At 48.5% G+C, this 16,575-nt stretch overlaps 1 protein-coding gene across 1 annotated transcript in view; it reads left to right on the top strand.

Moving 5' to 3' along the window:
* Nucleotides 1-103: 103 nt before the first annotated feature.
* The window catches only part of RMC1 (regulator of MON1-CCZ1), a 266,564-nt gene continuing 250,092 nt past the window's right edge, over nucleotides 104-16,575 (top strand). Inside the window, exon 1 of the mRNA XM_078687420.1 lies at nucleotides 104-356. Within this exon, the coding sequence (XP_078543546.1) occupies nucleotides 222-356 (135 nt within the window). The 5' untranslated portion in view covers nucleotides 104-221. The remainder of the gene's footprint in view (nucleotides 357-16,575) is intronic.

The following is a 16,575-nucleotide window of genomic DNA, read 5'->3' as shown; positions in this document are numbered from 1 at the left end:
TGTTTCCAGCAGTCATAGACACAAAAAAAGGACAAGGACTTCCCAGCCGTCAATGGTATCTGCTGCTAGGCAGTAAACAGAGAGGAGGGACCAAAACGTCACATGCTTCATTCAGTGCCTAGGCATAGACGTAGAAGAAGGATAGACGCGGAAGGTGGTACTGTCACCTCCCTGCCAGTGCCAACACCAGCCCCTGCAGGTGACCCGGGGCACGCGCCGTTATGCTTTACCCGGAGGCAACTCCAGAGGCTGCGGGCATGGGTGGCGACTACTACCTCGAGCTGTGCCCGCGGCCGGTACACTTTGAGAAGGCATCTGCTATCAACAGTGTCTTCTTTGATGAAGCGAACAAACAAGTAAGGAAGCTCTGGGCTGCACTGGGTGAAGCGGGTAGTAGTGGGCTACATACCGCGGGTGGTGGCAACTGCAGAAGTGATTACTGGTGTTTGCCGTGCCCGAGAGTGGCAGTTCTCTGTGTGGCAGTAGGCATAATATGCTGCTTTGCTCTTTAGGGGGTTGGGGTATGTTGATTTGCAGTTTAACGTCTTGCTGTGTGGACTGTGACGTCATAGGTTTCCAGGATTGCGACTGAGTATTTGAAGAGTGATGTAACGCTTTGTGAAGGCTGCACTTCTGAATAACCAAAGGGGAGAGTTAGAGGAAGGTTCGTGGTAATTATTGTTTCAGTGCATCACCTTGCATTGGGTGGATTACGTGTTTTGAAAAAGACTAACCTGGTACACTTTTTTCCCACTTAAAACAGTGAGTCTTATGCTTAAACTGGGAGTGTTGACATGTATATAACAATGTACCCCATACTGTAGCAGCTCAGTGGCTCGTGTATGTGTGTGATGCGTCCAGCTTGTCCTGTTGTTGTGGGCAACTATACATCCCGAGTTGGTGCTGACTTGGGACTGGTGGAGGATAGGCATATCATAGATCAAGGCGCACAGCTCATAAAGTTCTGGCTCAACTGCAGGCTGTTTTAGCGCTATTCTTGGTCTGGTTTGTTACACTACTTGCCATTTGGGATCTGCACGATTGTCTGGTAGTCTTCACAGGAACCCCAGTGAAAAGAAGACGACACCAAGTAGGAGTAGAGCTCTTCTTTAATAATGTCGGTGGATAGCTCTCTCTGCAGCAACTGCCGACCAAACAAAAGTAAACATTCCAGCAAAGAATAAAGAATACAGAAGGAATGTCCCGTGCGCGCTGGCACACGGAACAAAAGTAAAGATAACATCTTTACACATCCCCCTTCCTACATGGCAAACAAAAACAAACAAAATTTGAAGGAGAAAATGCAACCTAACACAAAATTAACAAAATGCTAAAATACCTTAAACCAACCCTTCCCCCATACATAACTAAAATTACAAAAGAGAAGAAAGAAGAAAAAGAAAAAACAAAAACAAAAAAAAAACCAAGGAGAATGTACAGATAAGATAATAATTTTAAGATACAATAAAGTCACGATACTTGGTTGGCATAGATTTAGATCTTGACGGCCTGCGCAGAAAACCAGAGCTGCAAGTAGAGGTGGTTGCAGAAGTAATTGGATTCCTAACACAGGAGGAATCAAGGGAATCCAAACCAAATTTATTTTTAACAAACTCAACCTTGCATTTGGGTACAATTGAAATGCACGACTTGTTCCAAATTTTCCCATTGTCAAGCACAACAACCTGATCTTTCACTTCTTTGACTTGTACAGGAGGGGAGAACTTGGCCTGTCCTTTGCGTACAAACACAGGTTTCCTAATTCTTACCCAATCACCCTGACATACTGGAGACGTTCTGACACTTTTCTGAGCATATTTTGCCTGAGCAGCACTCCTAACATCAGCAACTCTCCCAATCTTGGTAACATCAATGTCTTTTCTCAACATCCAATCTTTATTGAGCTTGGAACCAGCTACTCTACCTCTGAGCAAGGTGAAAGGTGAAATACCTGTGCTAACATGAGGCGTGACTCTCATAGCCCACAACATGTCAGAAATCATGTGTCTCCAATGAAGACCGTTTATGGAGGCAAGTTGCAACTGATCTTTAATAACACGATTCAGGCGCTCAACCAAACCATTGCTACATGGATGATATAAAGAAGTGAGTACATGTTTGATCCCATGGCTTTTAAAATAACTTTCCATCTCACCAGAAACTAATTGGGTACCATTATCAGATAGCAATTCCTCTGGGAAACCCTCCCGTAGAAAAACTTCAATAAGAAAATTGATGATGGTGGCAGAATTGATACTCTCCACAAACTTCACTTCAGGCCATTTTGACATATAGTCAACCAGAACTAAAGCATACTTAGGAGTATTGCCTAAATCATCGAATGGACCAGCCACATCAAAGGCTAACTTGTTCCAAGGTATTTCCTTCACAGAAATGGGATTGACAGAAGATGGGCAAGTGACTTGAGTTTTGTCGCTAAGCACACATGCACCACAATCCCTAACACAATGCTCGATGGCCCGATCAACACCAGGCCACCAAAAATCCTCACGTACTCTCCGCTTCATGGCACGAATACCTAAATGGCCCACATGAGCCAAGTCAAGCACAGATTTGCAAAGTGAAGTAGGAACAACAAGAAGACTACCTCGGCGTAAAATACCATTAACTAAAGACAGTTCATCACAAACTCTTCTAAAGGGAACTAACTCAGGAGATAAGTATTTGTCATTAGGCCAACCCTGAGACAAAAAATCTATTACCTTGCATAAATTCTCATCATCAGAAATGGCGCGCTTCCAATCAGTTTCTGATAAAGCAGCACCAGTGTCAAATACAGAACCCACAGCACACACCAATTCAAATTGATCAGGTTCCTCCCCATGATTGGTGTGAGAAAGGGGTAACCTAGATAAGCAGTCAGCAAGATTATTTTTTATACCAGGAACATACTCCAAATGATAATTAAATTCGGCAAGTCTGTATTGCCATTTGGCAATGCGAGGTGTAGCCCTGCCACCACCCTTGGTAGTAAAAAGATCCACTAAAGGTTTATGGTCAGTTTTAAGAATTACATGATTACCCCACAAAAAGTTCCTGAAGTATTGTACTCCCCACCATAGAGCCAATGCCTCCTTTTCAATGGTGGAATAAGTGTCCTCAGCACCTCTCAGTGTTCTGGAAGCAAAAGCAGTTATTTCTTCACTATTGTTAGCTCTCTTCTGCATCAAGACAGCTCCCAGCCCAACATTACTGGCATCAGTAACAACAATGCATTGATCATTCAAGTCAAAGGATTTGAGAGGGCGTGCCATAACAATTACAGTCTTCAACAAGTTGAAATCATTCGCGCACTGTTCAGACCATTCATACTTGCCATTTTTTTTCAATAGAATACGTAAACAAATGGTCTTGTCAGCAAAATTTGGAACAAATTTCGCATAGTATTCAACTAGACCTAGAAAGGAATGCAGTTGATCTTTATTTTTTGGTTCAGGCGCATTACGGATGGCATCCAAAAGTTTCATTTTAGGCTCTACACCTTTGGCTGAAATATGGTGACCTAGATAATCCACACCATCTCTGAAAAATTTACATTTGCCCTTTCTTAAGGTCAAACCATACAGCTTCACAATATCCAACACCTTCCTTACCCTATCATTATGTTCCTGCACCGTCTTCCCATGTATAAGGATATCATCCTGAAAGAAGGCGACTCCTGCAGTGTCCTTAAATAGACTGCCCATAAGACGTTGGAACACTGCAGAAGCCGACGCCAAACCGAATGGTATCCTAAGATAGCGGAACGCCCCTTCAGGAGTTACAAATGAAGTGAGATGTCTGGAATCTTTACTTAATTCAATCTGATGGTAGGCGGAGAATATATCCAGAGTGGTAAAGTATTTGGCACCTTCCAGGGTAGACAGCATCTCATTAATGTTAGGGAGAGGTTGGCGATCTATCCAGATACATGCATTTAAATCGCGTAAGTCAACACACATCCTAAGAGATTTATCAGCCTTTCATGCCAAAACAACGGGGCTTAAACATTCTGACCCTTCAATTGGTTCGATGACACCCAAGGAACACAACTATCTAATTCCCCTTTCAATTCACCACTCCTACTCAAAGGTACTTTGCGAACTTTGTGAGCAACGGGTATCGCCCCGTCTTTTAAAACTATCCGATGTTGGAAATCCTTAAGCTTGCCAAGATTGTCGCTAAACACTTCCGGATAAGCACGAACCCATTCATAGTCGTCGCAACATGTACAGACTCAAGAAGTGCTAATGAACTGTAATATTGTTTGGCTTCATACCTAGACAGAACCATGTCAGGATGATTAGGGTCCAGTATAATGTTCAGCTCACCTTGTTCGTGCCATCCCAACAAATTGGCACCATCTTTGACAACGTAAATTACACATGGCGTGCACTCACCCTTGAATTCAAGTTTGTTTTTGAACTTACCCAAAACTTCAACCCTTTTTCCACCATAAGCAAACATCTGAATTGATGATGACACTAAAGCGATGTCACCCAAACTACCAAAATCCTTAACATTAATCAAGGTAAACGGGGAACCAGAATCCGCCAGAAATGTGACCGATTTGTTGTTCAAGAGTATAGCGCAAGTAGGGGATTTCCTCCTGTGAGGTTGATTAAGAGTGGCACGCGGAAGAGCGCTTTGCATCGTAACATGGCTATCTCTGGGTTATTAGATACATGTGATGCAAGTAAACCAAGCATTGGCATAGCTAATAGGTCTCGCCTTTGAGTTAAGTGTTTAGCTAGAACTATTGGTTTTGACGATTGGTGTAATGCTTGTTAGTTATATATTTTGGCGAACTGTGCCCTCACCTTTTTGGTCCTTGGTCCTTGCTGCCTGTTTGCGTGTCCCTGCTGGGAGGAATCAACGTAGCGCCTCGCCGGACCCGCTCCGCGGGTCCCGCAACGCTGTGTGCTTTGTGACGCTGCTGGCTCCAGGTTAAAGCTCGAGAGTAGTGCGGGGCAGGTGATTGTGTCGGCGGGGCTGCGAGCATAAGACAGGGACTCCAGCGTCCAGGAGTCCCTGCGCGCCCAACCAGCTCCACCTGGGCTGCTCTCCCCGCTGGCCACGCCCCCCGCCACCCGAGTGAAAGGCGGACTCCGACCTCGCTGCTTTGGGAAACCTTTTGGCGAACTGTGCCCTCACCTTTTTGGTCCTTGGTCCTTGCTGCCTGTTTGCGTGTCCCTGCTGGGAGGAATCAACGTAGCGCCTCGCCGGACCCGCTCCGCGGGTCCCGCAGCGCTGTGTGCTTTGTGACGCTGCTGGCTCCAGGTTAAAGCTCGAGAGTAGTGCGGGGCAGGTGATTGTGTCGGCGGGGCTGCGAGCATAAGACAGGGACTCCAGCGTCCAGGAGTCCCTGCGCGCCCAACCAGCTCCACCTGGGCTGCTCTCCCCGCTGGCCACGCCCCCCGCCACCCGAGTGAAAGGCCGGCTCCGACCTCGCTGCTTTGGGAAACCTTTTGGCGAACTGTGCCCTCACCTTTTTGGTCCTTGGTCCTTGCTGCCTGTTTGCGTGTCCCTGCTGGGAGGAATCAACGTAGCGCCTCGCCGGACCCGCTCCGCGGGTCCCGCAGCGCTGTGTGCTTTGTGACACTGCTGGCTCCAGGTTAAAGCTCAAGAGTAGTGCGGGGCAGGTGATTGTGTCGGCGGGGCTGCGAGCATAAGACAGGGACTCCAGCGTCCAGGAGTCCCTGCGCGCCCAACCAGCTCCACCTGGGCTGCTCTCCCCGCTGGCCACGCCCCCCGCCACCCGAGTGAAAGGCAGACTCCGACCTCGCTGCTTTGGGAAACCTTTTGGCGAACTGTGCCCTCACCTTTTTGGTCCTTGGTCCTTGCTGCCTGTTTGCGTGTCCCTGCTGGGAGGAATCAACGTAGCGCTTCGCCGGACCCGCTCCGCCGGTCCCGCAGCGCTGTGTGCTTTGTGACGCTGCTGGCTCCAGGTTAAAGCTCGAGAGTAGTGCGGGGCAGGTGATTATGTCGGCGGGGCTGCGAGCATAAGACAGGGACTCCAGCGTCCAGGAGTCCCTGCGCGCCCAACCAGCTCCACCTGGGCTGCTCTCCCCGCTGGCCACGCCCACCCGCCTGTTATCCAATGAGACTGCTGGACTTGTTGTTTTAAGGAGACTAGGTCCACCGCTTCGCGGGAGCGAGCGGGAGGGCGCCGGGAGAAGCCCGGGACAAGGGCGGGACCGTCTAAGGCCGTCATAGGCCGGATTAGGCTGGGCTGGCCCTACCCTCTTTAGTTCGTCTCCTGCTCACAGGTTTATTGTGTTGTTAAAGCAAAGTATTCCAGGTTCTGTACCCATTACGGCTAGTTATGCCCTCCCCAGTTAGGAAGGGAACTCCTACGAGGCTGGGAGGGGTAAAAAACAAGACCCTCGATAATTATTTTTCCTGGGCTGGGGGAGAAGGGGATAAGGAAAGTAACTTGGATAAGCTTAGGGCGGAGCGTAGACGCTCAATAGAAAACTTGAAAAATAGGCCCTCTGTAGACAGCTCCATATTACCAAGTGAGGAAACATCCGTCTTAGATGATGTCCCACTCCTTTTGAGGGACTGTAGTAACACCCTGACTGAGACAGTCACTAACTTAGCCCCCTCCCCTAATCCAAGCAGTGTGACTGTAGATTTAATTTCCCAGCTTCCACTGGCTACTAAAGCTAGGAAAGCTAACGTTAAAACCAAACATACCTCTGCTAAAGGGGTATATGGGCCCCCGCCAAATAAACGTAGGAGGATGTTAAGGGGTGGCCAAGGAATAACTATAACTAAAACAAAAATTCCCCACTCTGAGTTTGGTAGGCTTACAAAAGCGCCTCCCTCTACTGAGAAGCCAGTGGAAGATGTACATTTAACACCCTCAAAAAAGGTAACCACTGCTATTGATATGGTTGATGCTACGGCAAATAATGCCACCAATGCCCTTCTTTCTGTCGTCCCATTAGGAAATCTTGAATTCTTGCTCAGGTCTCTATTATTGCCCATTTGTGAGAGCATAAAAAAGGTTGAAATTAGACTTACTATATTAGAGACTACATTAAACAGTATGAAATCGGTGGTGGGTACCCAGGTTAGACCTATTGAGACCACTTCTCCTCCCATGGTCTCAATGAACTCTTCTAACAGGCCAGTTATTCCAGTACCCCCCCCGATCACCACTGTTGCTCATCCTATACAATCCCTTATGGCTAATATAGTTCCAGCTCCCCTACAAAACCCTAATAAACCACCTCCTTCTGTAGGCTTAGCTCCTTCTATACAAGCTAGAGGTAGCACTGCTTTTCCACCCCCAGTTAAGCCTTACACTAAGCCCCGTAGACCCAATCTCCCTCCAGAGGCAAACGACCTTATGGTCGTTATGGCCGGTGTTCCCCTGCTCAAAGTGGGCGAAGTTGAGAACTTCTGCACACTGAAAAGCAGGGTTATTAAGTGGCTAAATGTGAACAGGCCCCTCCTGGCACACCTTAATAATGAAATCATTATGGTGAGAAGGGTCCCTTGGGTGGGTAAAACAAACAAATCCATAGTAGGGGACTGTATTCTGGTGAGCTTTCGGGATGCTGGGACTGTTTCCTATATATGTCAAGGGAAGAATAGATCACTCGAGTCAACAATTCAAACCCTACATGTGTCATTTTTCTTCCCCCCTACCCCTAGGCATCTCAAACAACCCCATGATACCTGGACGAGGGTTCCCCGGAGGGGTAGATACCATGATCTTAATGCTCGACCATTTTCTCAAGGCCCGGCGTTACCATTCTATGGTTCCAATCGATTTAGTTGCTTGAGCGGACTTGAGGGGGTCGATTGACATATGGGCTGTTACATCAGCACAATGGGAAATGAACCTACAGTGGTTGCAAATATAGGGGTTTCGATACTGGAACCTGAACAGCAAAATTCCCTGGCACAAGAAACATTATTTAGTGGGGTTCAGGAGATTGAGGCAGATGTGTCCAGAACCATAGATACTGAGCAAATACCTTCTATTCTGGCAAGCGATTGCCTGGAATCCCAAACCCTTAATATAATTAGTGACCATAATACTACACCTGACAAGGAACCAATTAAAATTCTTAGTTGGAACCTTGCAGGTATCCATAGGAAACTGGCCCTCCCTGAATGGAACGACTTGGTAGAGGCACACAAAATCTGCCTCTTCCAGGAGACTTGGAGCACTGAACCGCTACATCGGGTTGGTTTTGTAACCCATTTCATTCCTGCCCTGAAAGCAACGCAAGGGAAGGGACGTCCCTCTGGGGGACTGCTTATTTGGATAAGTATTTCCCTTAATTGCTGTGTAACATCTAGGCAGGTAAATAGCCCAGATATACTAGGGGTTTTATTAACTAATCCTAGGATGGGCTTATCCCTTGCCTTATATAATATCTATGCTAGCGCATATGCAGCGCTCTACTCAAGAAACCAACAGCGGACCCCACCGACCTCAAGAATTACCGCCCCATCTCGCTCCTCCCGTTTCCAGCCAAAGTCATCGAGAAGACCGTCAACAAACAGATGGCCGCCTTCCTCGAGACGAACGGATCCCTCGACCCCTCACAGTCCGGCTTCCGAGCCAACCACAGCACCGAGACCGCCCTCATCGCCGCCACCGATGACATCCGAGCCCTGATGGACAATGGAGAAACAGCGGCCCTCATCCTCCTAGACCTCTCCGCAGCATTCGACACAGTCTGCCACCGCACCCTAGTACGACGCCTCGGCAACATCGGAATCCAGGACAAGGCGCTGGAATGGATCATCTCCTTCCTCGACGGAAGAACACAGAGAGTCCGCCTACCACCGTACAAGTCAGAGGCCTCCGACGTCATCTGCGGCGTCCCCCAAGGATCATCTCTGAGCCCCACCCTCTTCAACGTCTACATGAGCCCCCTCGCGGCCATCGTACGCAAACACAACCTCAGCATAATCTCCTACGCCGACGACACCCAGCTGATCCTCTCCCTGACCCACGACCCCGCCGCCGCCAGAGCCAACCTGCACGAAGGGATGAAAGAGGTAGCCGAGTGGATGACGACCAGCCGCCTGAAGCTGAACTCGGACAAGACGGAGGTCCTCATCCTGGGCTCCTCACCCTCCGCCTGGGACGACTCCTGGTGGCCTCCCGCCCTGGGCACCGCACCCAAACCGACAGACCATGCACGAAACCTGGGCTTCATCCTGGACTCCTCCCTCTCCATGACCAGGCAAGTCAACAACGTCTCCTCGTCGTGCTTCAACATCCTACGCATGCTACGGAAGATCTTCTGGTGGATCCCCACCGAGACAAGGAAGACCGTCACCCAGGCCCTCGTCACCAGCCGACTGGACTACGGCAACGCCCTCTACGCCGGTACAACCGCCAAGCTCCAGAAGAGACTCCAGCGGATCCAGAACGCCTCAGCCAGACTCATCCTCGACATCCCACGAACCAGCCACATCTCCGGACATCTGAGAGACCTTCACTGGCTCCCCGTCAACAAAAGAATCACCTTCCGCCTCCTCACCCACGCACACAAAGCCCTACACGACCAAGGCCCGAGCTACCTCAACAGTCGAGTCAACTTCTACGCTCCGAAACGCCACCTCCGATCAGCCAACCACGCCCTCGCCGCCGTCCCCCGCATCCGAAGAGCGACGACAGGAGGAAGGTCCTTCTCCTACCTGGCCGCCAAGACCTGGAACTCCCTCCCGACCGACCTGCGCCTGACCCAAGACCACCTCTCCTTCAGGAAGAAGCTGAAGACCTGGCTGTTCGAGCAGTAGCGGCACACCCCCCCCCCCCCCAGCGCCTTGAGACCCTACGGGTATGTAGCGCGCTCTATAAGTGCCACTGATTGATTGATTGATGCTAGAGGCACTAAAAATGGGTGTACTTCCATGGTACTCTCTGTTTTGGAAACACAACTTAGAGATCATGATGAAGCAGACCATACCCTGGTAGCAGGTGATTTTAATTGCACCTATGAGCCACTTCCTATAGAGGATAACTTAGATTTGGGTGATGAGGATAGCAAATGGGGTATCCCTGCACTTACTATCCCCCCGATAAAAAGATGGTCCCGCAGCGCAATACAGCTTAATGCGCTGACATTAGAATTTGGTCTAAGAGCTACTAATGGCCGCACAGCCTCAGACCGCATGGGTGCACACACGTTCAACAGAATAGATCACTCCTCAAGGATTGATTATATTCTGCTGGACCTAAAACTTTGGGGTTTGGTTCATGTGAGAAGTTGGCCTGATGTGCAGTGTTCACTATTCTAGTGATCACTATATATCAGTCCAAACAACCCTTATTGATGATTGGTTGTAAGTCAACCTTATAGACCAGCTATCCTAGTAGCATGGATACGCGCGGTCTAAGGCTAAGACTCTAGAGGGCGTGTTAAGCCAGCTGTTTTACCATCACATTACCCCTTGAACACCCAGTGAAAGGACACCACACAAGTGTTATGAAAATAAACAGTGTATTTATTAGAATCACAACAACCCTGTACTCTTTATGAGGACAGGGTGCTAGGCACACAACAAAACTCTTACGAAAATACTTTAGTTAGCACGTTATACACAAATGCCCGAGGGGCACGAAAAACCATATACTTTAAAAGTGGAATGCGAATTACTAGCAGGTAAGTAACAGTTCTAATAGGCTTTGGAATCGCTAGGACTGGACTAGGGAATCGTTAGATTACTACTAGGAGACCCAGGGGACTCGGGTGCAGAGTGTGCACTCTCACGCGGGATGCGGGACAAAGTCTATGGAGGCTAGTAAAGGCAAAGTTAGTGTTCACGGGCGAACCCGACCTGGTAGGAAGAAAACGACAGTGGATCCTGACCCTAGGATAGTGAGGCTATGCTGGGACACCGAAGTGCCGAAGTTACCTAGCCCAGGGGCTGCAGCTGCATAGGTCTGAAAAGACGTTGGGGATCTCGTTGCCGGACCAGGAGCCTGGAAGGAAGAAGTTGCTGGCAGGCGACCAGTGAAGAAAAGTTCGATGGATCCAAGCCTGGATCAAGGAAGAAGAAAACCTGAAAGCAGAGGGGACCAAGTTCTTGAATCACTAGCCAGTGATTAAGTGGGCACCAGGATGGCACCGGGCGAAGTCACCGCAGTCAGGTGAGTGGGCGCTGCTGGGCTCTGCAGTCTCTCGGACCAGGAGGCGTTGTCGGCGACCAGGATGGAGGTGCGAGCTGTCCCACGAAGGATCTTGCTGTCGACGTCGCTGGACCCAGGATTGGGCAACAAGTCTTGGCAAATGCAAGGCCCACGCGGTGGACCTAAAATGGCGTCTTGAGTGGACCAGGAGGGTCCAGGGTACTTCTCCGATGGAGGGAAGCAAGGGCCAGTCTGGAGCAACCAGACCAGCAGCAGAAATGTCGTCGGGCGTCGTCAGGAAGGCCACAAGCCAGCGGGCTAGTAGCCAAACAACGCGGTGAGCAGTAAAAAGCAGAAGGGCCCCACGCAGATCGTGGAGATGCTGGGGGGCTGCTCTTCGGTGCTGGAGCTGCTCAGGGTGGGGGCTTCTCGGACCCCAAAGCACTCACCAGGAATTCACTCGGCGGGCTTGCTGGAAAGAAGTCGTGCAGTCTTGCAGATGGCCGGTCCCTTGAGGTCTCGTCGCACCCACGGTTCTCAGCTGGGCTGTAGAGGTGGGTAGAGGTCAGAGGTGCCAGGGAAGCCGGTTCTCGTCGAGCTGGGCAGTCGGATTCCGGAGGAAGGACTTGCAGCAGACCGCAGTGTTCTTAGATGGTGCCTGCGGATGCAGGGTGACTACTCCTTAGTCACAAGGGAGAAATCTTAGGAAGAAGTCTTGAGTTCCTTTCGCAGAAAGTAGTTTCAGGATTCAAAGATGATCTGATTTGGAAGGGGGCCAGTTCCTACCTTTATCCTGTAAAAGGGGGCTGGCACGCGACTAGGTCCTGCCCTATGGGTGGGACCAGGAGGGGGGTGGTTACACCCACTTCCTTGGCGGGCTTTCCCCAGGCCAGGGGCTGGAGTGCCCCTGGAACTGGTTTCAGCCGGCCTATGCACAGTGAGCACCGGGGTGCCACTTGCAGTCACCTTCCTCTAAAGCCCTGCCTACCTACAATACACAAAACCCTGTCTGGGACGGTGCTGGCACCGCCCCTGGCAGGAAACCCTTTGTCCTTATCTCCTGCTCTGGGAGGACTCCCAGCAGCAGGAGGGCAGACTTGTGTCTCGGTGGCAGCATCCATTTTGTGGATGCTAAGGCTCTGTCTGACTTTTAACCGGGTTATAGGTTACATGCATGTCGTGTCCCTCTAGAAGGGTGGAATGCTAACCCCGTCGCCAGAATTGGCGAGGGGTTAGTATTCCAATTCGTATGACACCTTACTCGACATGTTTTGATAAAGCGATACCAGAGTTGGCACATAACCGCGAGGATTATAATGCACTTAAGAGTATATGGTATGCGATATCATGGAAACGGCTAAGGGATAGATCCCGAAAGCCGCAGACAGGCTCAGCTCATGCCAGAGCACCATCTCACACGATTCCAAGCACTCTGCCTTCAGGATTGTTAAGGCCTGCCATAGGAGTGACTGATAGGAGATCTGTGTGTCCATTTTAGGGTTAGATATAGGTATATTATATCTAAAGCAAAGGGTGAGTACACCACCTTGCCCCAGCTGTCGTGCAGCCAGTTGTGTCAGTTTTAGTTAGTCAATCCAGGGGTGGCACAATACATGCTTCAGCCCCTGGGAGACTTCTGGGTGCACCTCAGCCCTGAGTACAGGGACTTGGAGAGGGCCCAGTGCCAATTCAGTACCTGAGTACAATTTGGATAGAGAGAACAGCTAGGCTGTGGGTCTGATTAGCAGGCCCACAGCCAGGGAAAGTCGTAAACCAGTGCAGCAAAAAAGCAAAAATCTGGGTGATCATAGGATTGCAGACCCTACTCTCCTACAGTTCATGACATGGTAGTGATAGCTACTGTTGAGAGTGATCATAACTCCCTCTCCCTATCCTTAACAAACCCCTGGCTTAGTAATGATCCTGCAGTCGTATCTAAATGCCCTCATATAACCACTGTTTCCTCCTGCGGAAGACGTCTAAAATGGAACAAAATTGTTGTGGACGCTACTAAGATTTCCACCATAGACCTACTACTAATGGCTTCGCAAATAGAAATGGATAATACCAATCCGGCTCTAATAACCGAAAAGGCAACACCTATCTTTGAAGCAGCTGTTAAGTCCATAGGGGAGGTCTTTTTGGTTAAGGGCACTGAAGGGAGGAACTTGTCCCATCCTAAACCCAGGGGAAACATGATTGGTATACCCCTGCATGTAGACGGGCAAAGTCCCTTTTAATTGAGGCCGTTAAAAGAAAATCCCAATCTTTGATACAGACTGCTAGGAAGAAACATAAGACTACACTGGCACACGCCAAAAAAGAATGGGTAGAAGAGTACTGGTCTACTCTTAAGGAAGCTAGTCTCAAAAAAGACCCAAAATGTTTCTGGGACACGATTAGAGCCAGAAATAGGCCGGATATAGATCTTATTTCATGTAACATCCCAAGCCAAGCGTGGGTCAACCACTTTTCAAAACTATACTCCCGACACGATGATTTGCCATCCATCGAGGCAGCCACTGATATTGAAGGGAAGTTCGTGGTTCCAACAACGAATTCATCAGTTGGAAGTACTGTCCCCGACGATTTTGGCTTTACAATCAAAGAGGTGGAATACGCCATAAGTACCATCAAGCCACAAAAAGCCGCTGGTCCGGATGGTATCCCGGGCGATCTTTTGAGGCTAGATATCCCAAAGTGGGGTACATTTATTTAATCCTTACTTGTTGCCATTTGTAAGGGTGCTCCGATCCCCTCGTCATGGAAAGGGGCGGAGGTGGTCCCCATTTTTAAAAAAGGTGCCAGAGACGAGCCGTCCAACTACAGGCCGATTAGTTTGTTGGATATTACTCAAAAAGTAGTTGGTAAGGTTCTACTGGTTAGAATACTGGACTGGATAGAAGAAAATAAAATTCTTTCCGATTATCAGGCAGGATTTAGAGTGGGTACTGGGACAGTCGAACAAGTATTTAGGCTCATGATGGTGTACTGGAAGGTTGTGGTCTTGGGCAAAGGCAGTCTTTATCTCGCGTTTATCGATTTAAAGACTGCCTTTGACCTTGTACCGAGGGAGACACTATGGAGAGTCCTGGCCAATATGGGGTTGCCACACTATTTACTCACACTATTGGTTAGGCTGCATGAAAATAGCTTTGCCCAGATTAGGTGGGGTCCAGGAGGGGAGAAAACTAGCAGTATCCCGGTAGAGAGAGGGGTCCGCCAGGGATGTGTCCTTGCTCCCACCCTGTTTTCTCTTTATATTAACGGGGTGGTGGAGCACCTCTTAGAACATCCTTCAGATGAACCATCCCTGGCTGGAGAACGTATACCCACCCTCCTCTTCGCGGATGATACGCTTCTAATATCGAAATCCCCGATAGGCCTTCAAAGGCTTTTGAATAATTTCCAATCCTTCTGTACCAAACGGGGCCTCGTAATCAATACAGGCAAGACTAAATATCTTGTGTTGAATCCCCCCAAAAAATTAGCACGTCCTCCAATCCTGAATACTGAACCCTTGGAGAGAGTAGAGGTGTTTGATTACCTCGGCATCCGACTATCTCATAAAATGCAATGGTCTCCACATCTGGATAAAATGTTATTATCCCACAAAAGGATCACAGGAGCTATTCTTAAAGAGCAACGCTCCTGTGTAATTAGACCAATAGCAGTTGTTCTTGACATTTATGAAGCTAAAGGGGTTAGCTCTGCTCTGTATGGGGCGGAGCTTTGGGGCTCATCCATTACCAATGAATTGCCTAAATCCGAAAGGAAGTTTTGTAGGGCGATTATGTCACTTCCACAGGGCACCCCTACGGTCCCATTAATGCTTGACTTAGGCCGTCGCCCTATCGAAGATCTAGCAAGACTACGTCCACTCCTACTATGGGCACGATTGTGGCGAGTGCCTGAACTGTGTAAATATGCGCAAGGCCTCACAGAAATTATGTCCTTGTCAGGGTGGCACAAAATTAAATGGCTGAGTGACATTAGAAGCCTGCTATTCAATTTGGGCCTAAACGATTCTTGGGCTAATAGATCTTCTCCTCCAAAGGCAATTCTTAAGAAACTTTATTGGAACTGGATTAGGTTACAACGAAATACTAATGCTTCCATGGGCAGACTTACTGAAGAGTTCTTAAAATTCAAGGACTCTCCAAAATGTGAACTTTATCTGGATAAAGGTGATGTGAGCGTGGCGCACAGTAATAGGCTGAAAAATCGAGGTTTTAAAAGGTGAAGTGGAGGTTGATCAGTTTAAGGTGCACCTTACAGGTGACGCAACTGTTCGGATGCGTCCAATGGGATTTTGGGGTTGCGTGCGCTACTGGGGTGTAAGCGCATCCCTGTGGCGGGCACTCTTGTATGGACCCAACACGGAGGTTCCAAAGAAAGTAAAGATCCAAACTTGTAGAAAGTACTTAGAGTTTTTAATTCAAATTTGTATGAATGTATTCCATATTAGCTTCATATGAAAGGCTTGTAAATATTGGCATCAAGCGTTAAAGAAGCTCCAAAAAAAGCTCCGATGCATTTCGGACAGATGTCCTTTTTCAAGGAGCTCTGTGAATGAAGGATATACAAAAACCATAATAAATGATGTATCAAATAACCATGATAAAACATAGAAGACAAACTGCACTTAAAAATAAGTCAAACTGCACTTAAAAATAAGTGTGAATGATGTGAAAACAACCGCATGCGCCCATGGTGAAGATAGGTATATGGCGAGGTTGAAAAGAGAAAGTCCCCGAGTGAATTCAGACGTGGAATAGCAAAAACCTAAGCGGTCGGTAACAAGCGGATGATAACGTGTTTAAAGGGCAGTTAATAACGGCGGAGCCGTGTGCCTGTGGGATAACGTGCTTGACAACAGGAAAACGGGTGCTTTACGCGGTGTGTAAGTGGGTTTAATAAACGTCAAAGAGCGGCTCACACGAGCATGCACAGTTGAAGCATAAAAATTGATAAGTGTATAGAAGCATGAAAGTGTGAATAAGCAGGGAAAAGTGCCCAAAGCTAACTTACTTCAGAAACATGAAGTGGAGCGTAGGCTGCTCCTAGTCAAACGGCTGTTTGTGAGGAAGTGAGCGCGAGGTTTAGACAAGTGGATATGGGGATGGTAAACACAAAAAAGGGGTATAATGAAAAGGGTGCAAAACGTGAGCCATCTTGGAATGGTGTATAAGTGAGGGGAAAAGTGAAATAAGGATCGTGCAGTTTATGCAAGCATGCAACAAATGCAGGGTAAAGTGCATCGAAAAATGCCCAGGTGGGCATTTAAAGGTAACAACTCAGTTCAGTACGGTCATTCAGACCAAACGGTTTCTGGGATTGCAATCTGTACATCCATGATGTTTCGCGCTGTAGAAGCGTTTTGTTGTTGTCTCTCCCTTCTGTCTTCTGTACAATTTCCAACACTAGGAATTTGAGTTGTGCCACGCTGTGGTTGGCTTCGTTGAAAT

This window comes from Lissotriton helveticus, chromosome 4_1 (assembly GCF_964261635.1).
Source record: "Lissotriton helveticus chromosome 4_1, aLisHel1.1, whole genome shotgun sequence".
Lineage (NCBI taxonomy): Eukaryota > Metazoa > Chordata > Amphibia > Caudata > Salamandridae > Lissotriton > Lissotriton helveticus.
This window is presented reverse-complemented; position numbering and strand designations above follow the sequence as displayed.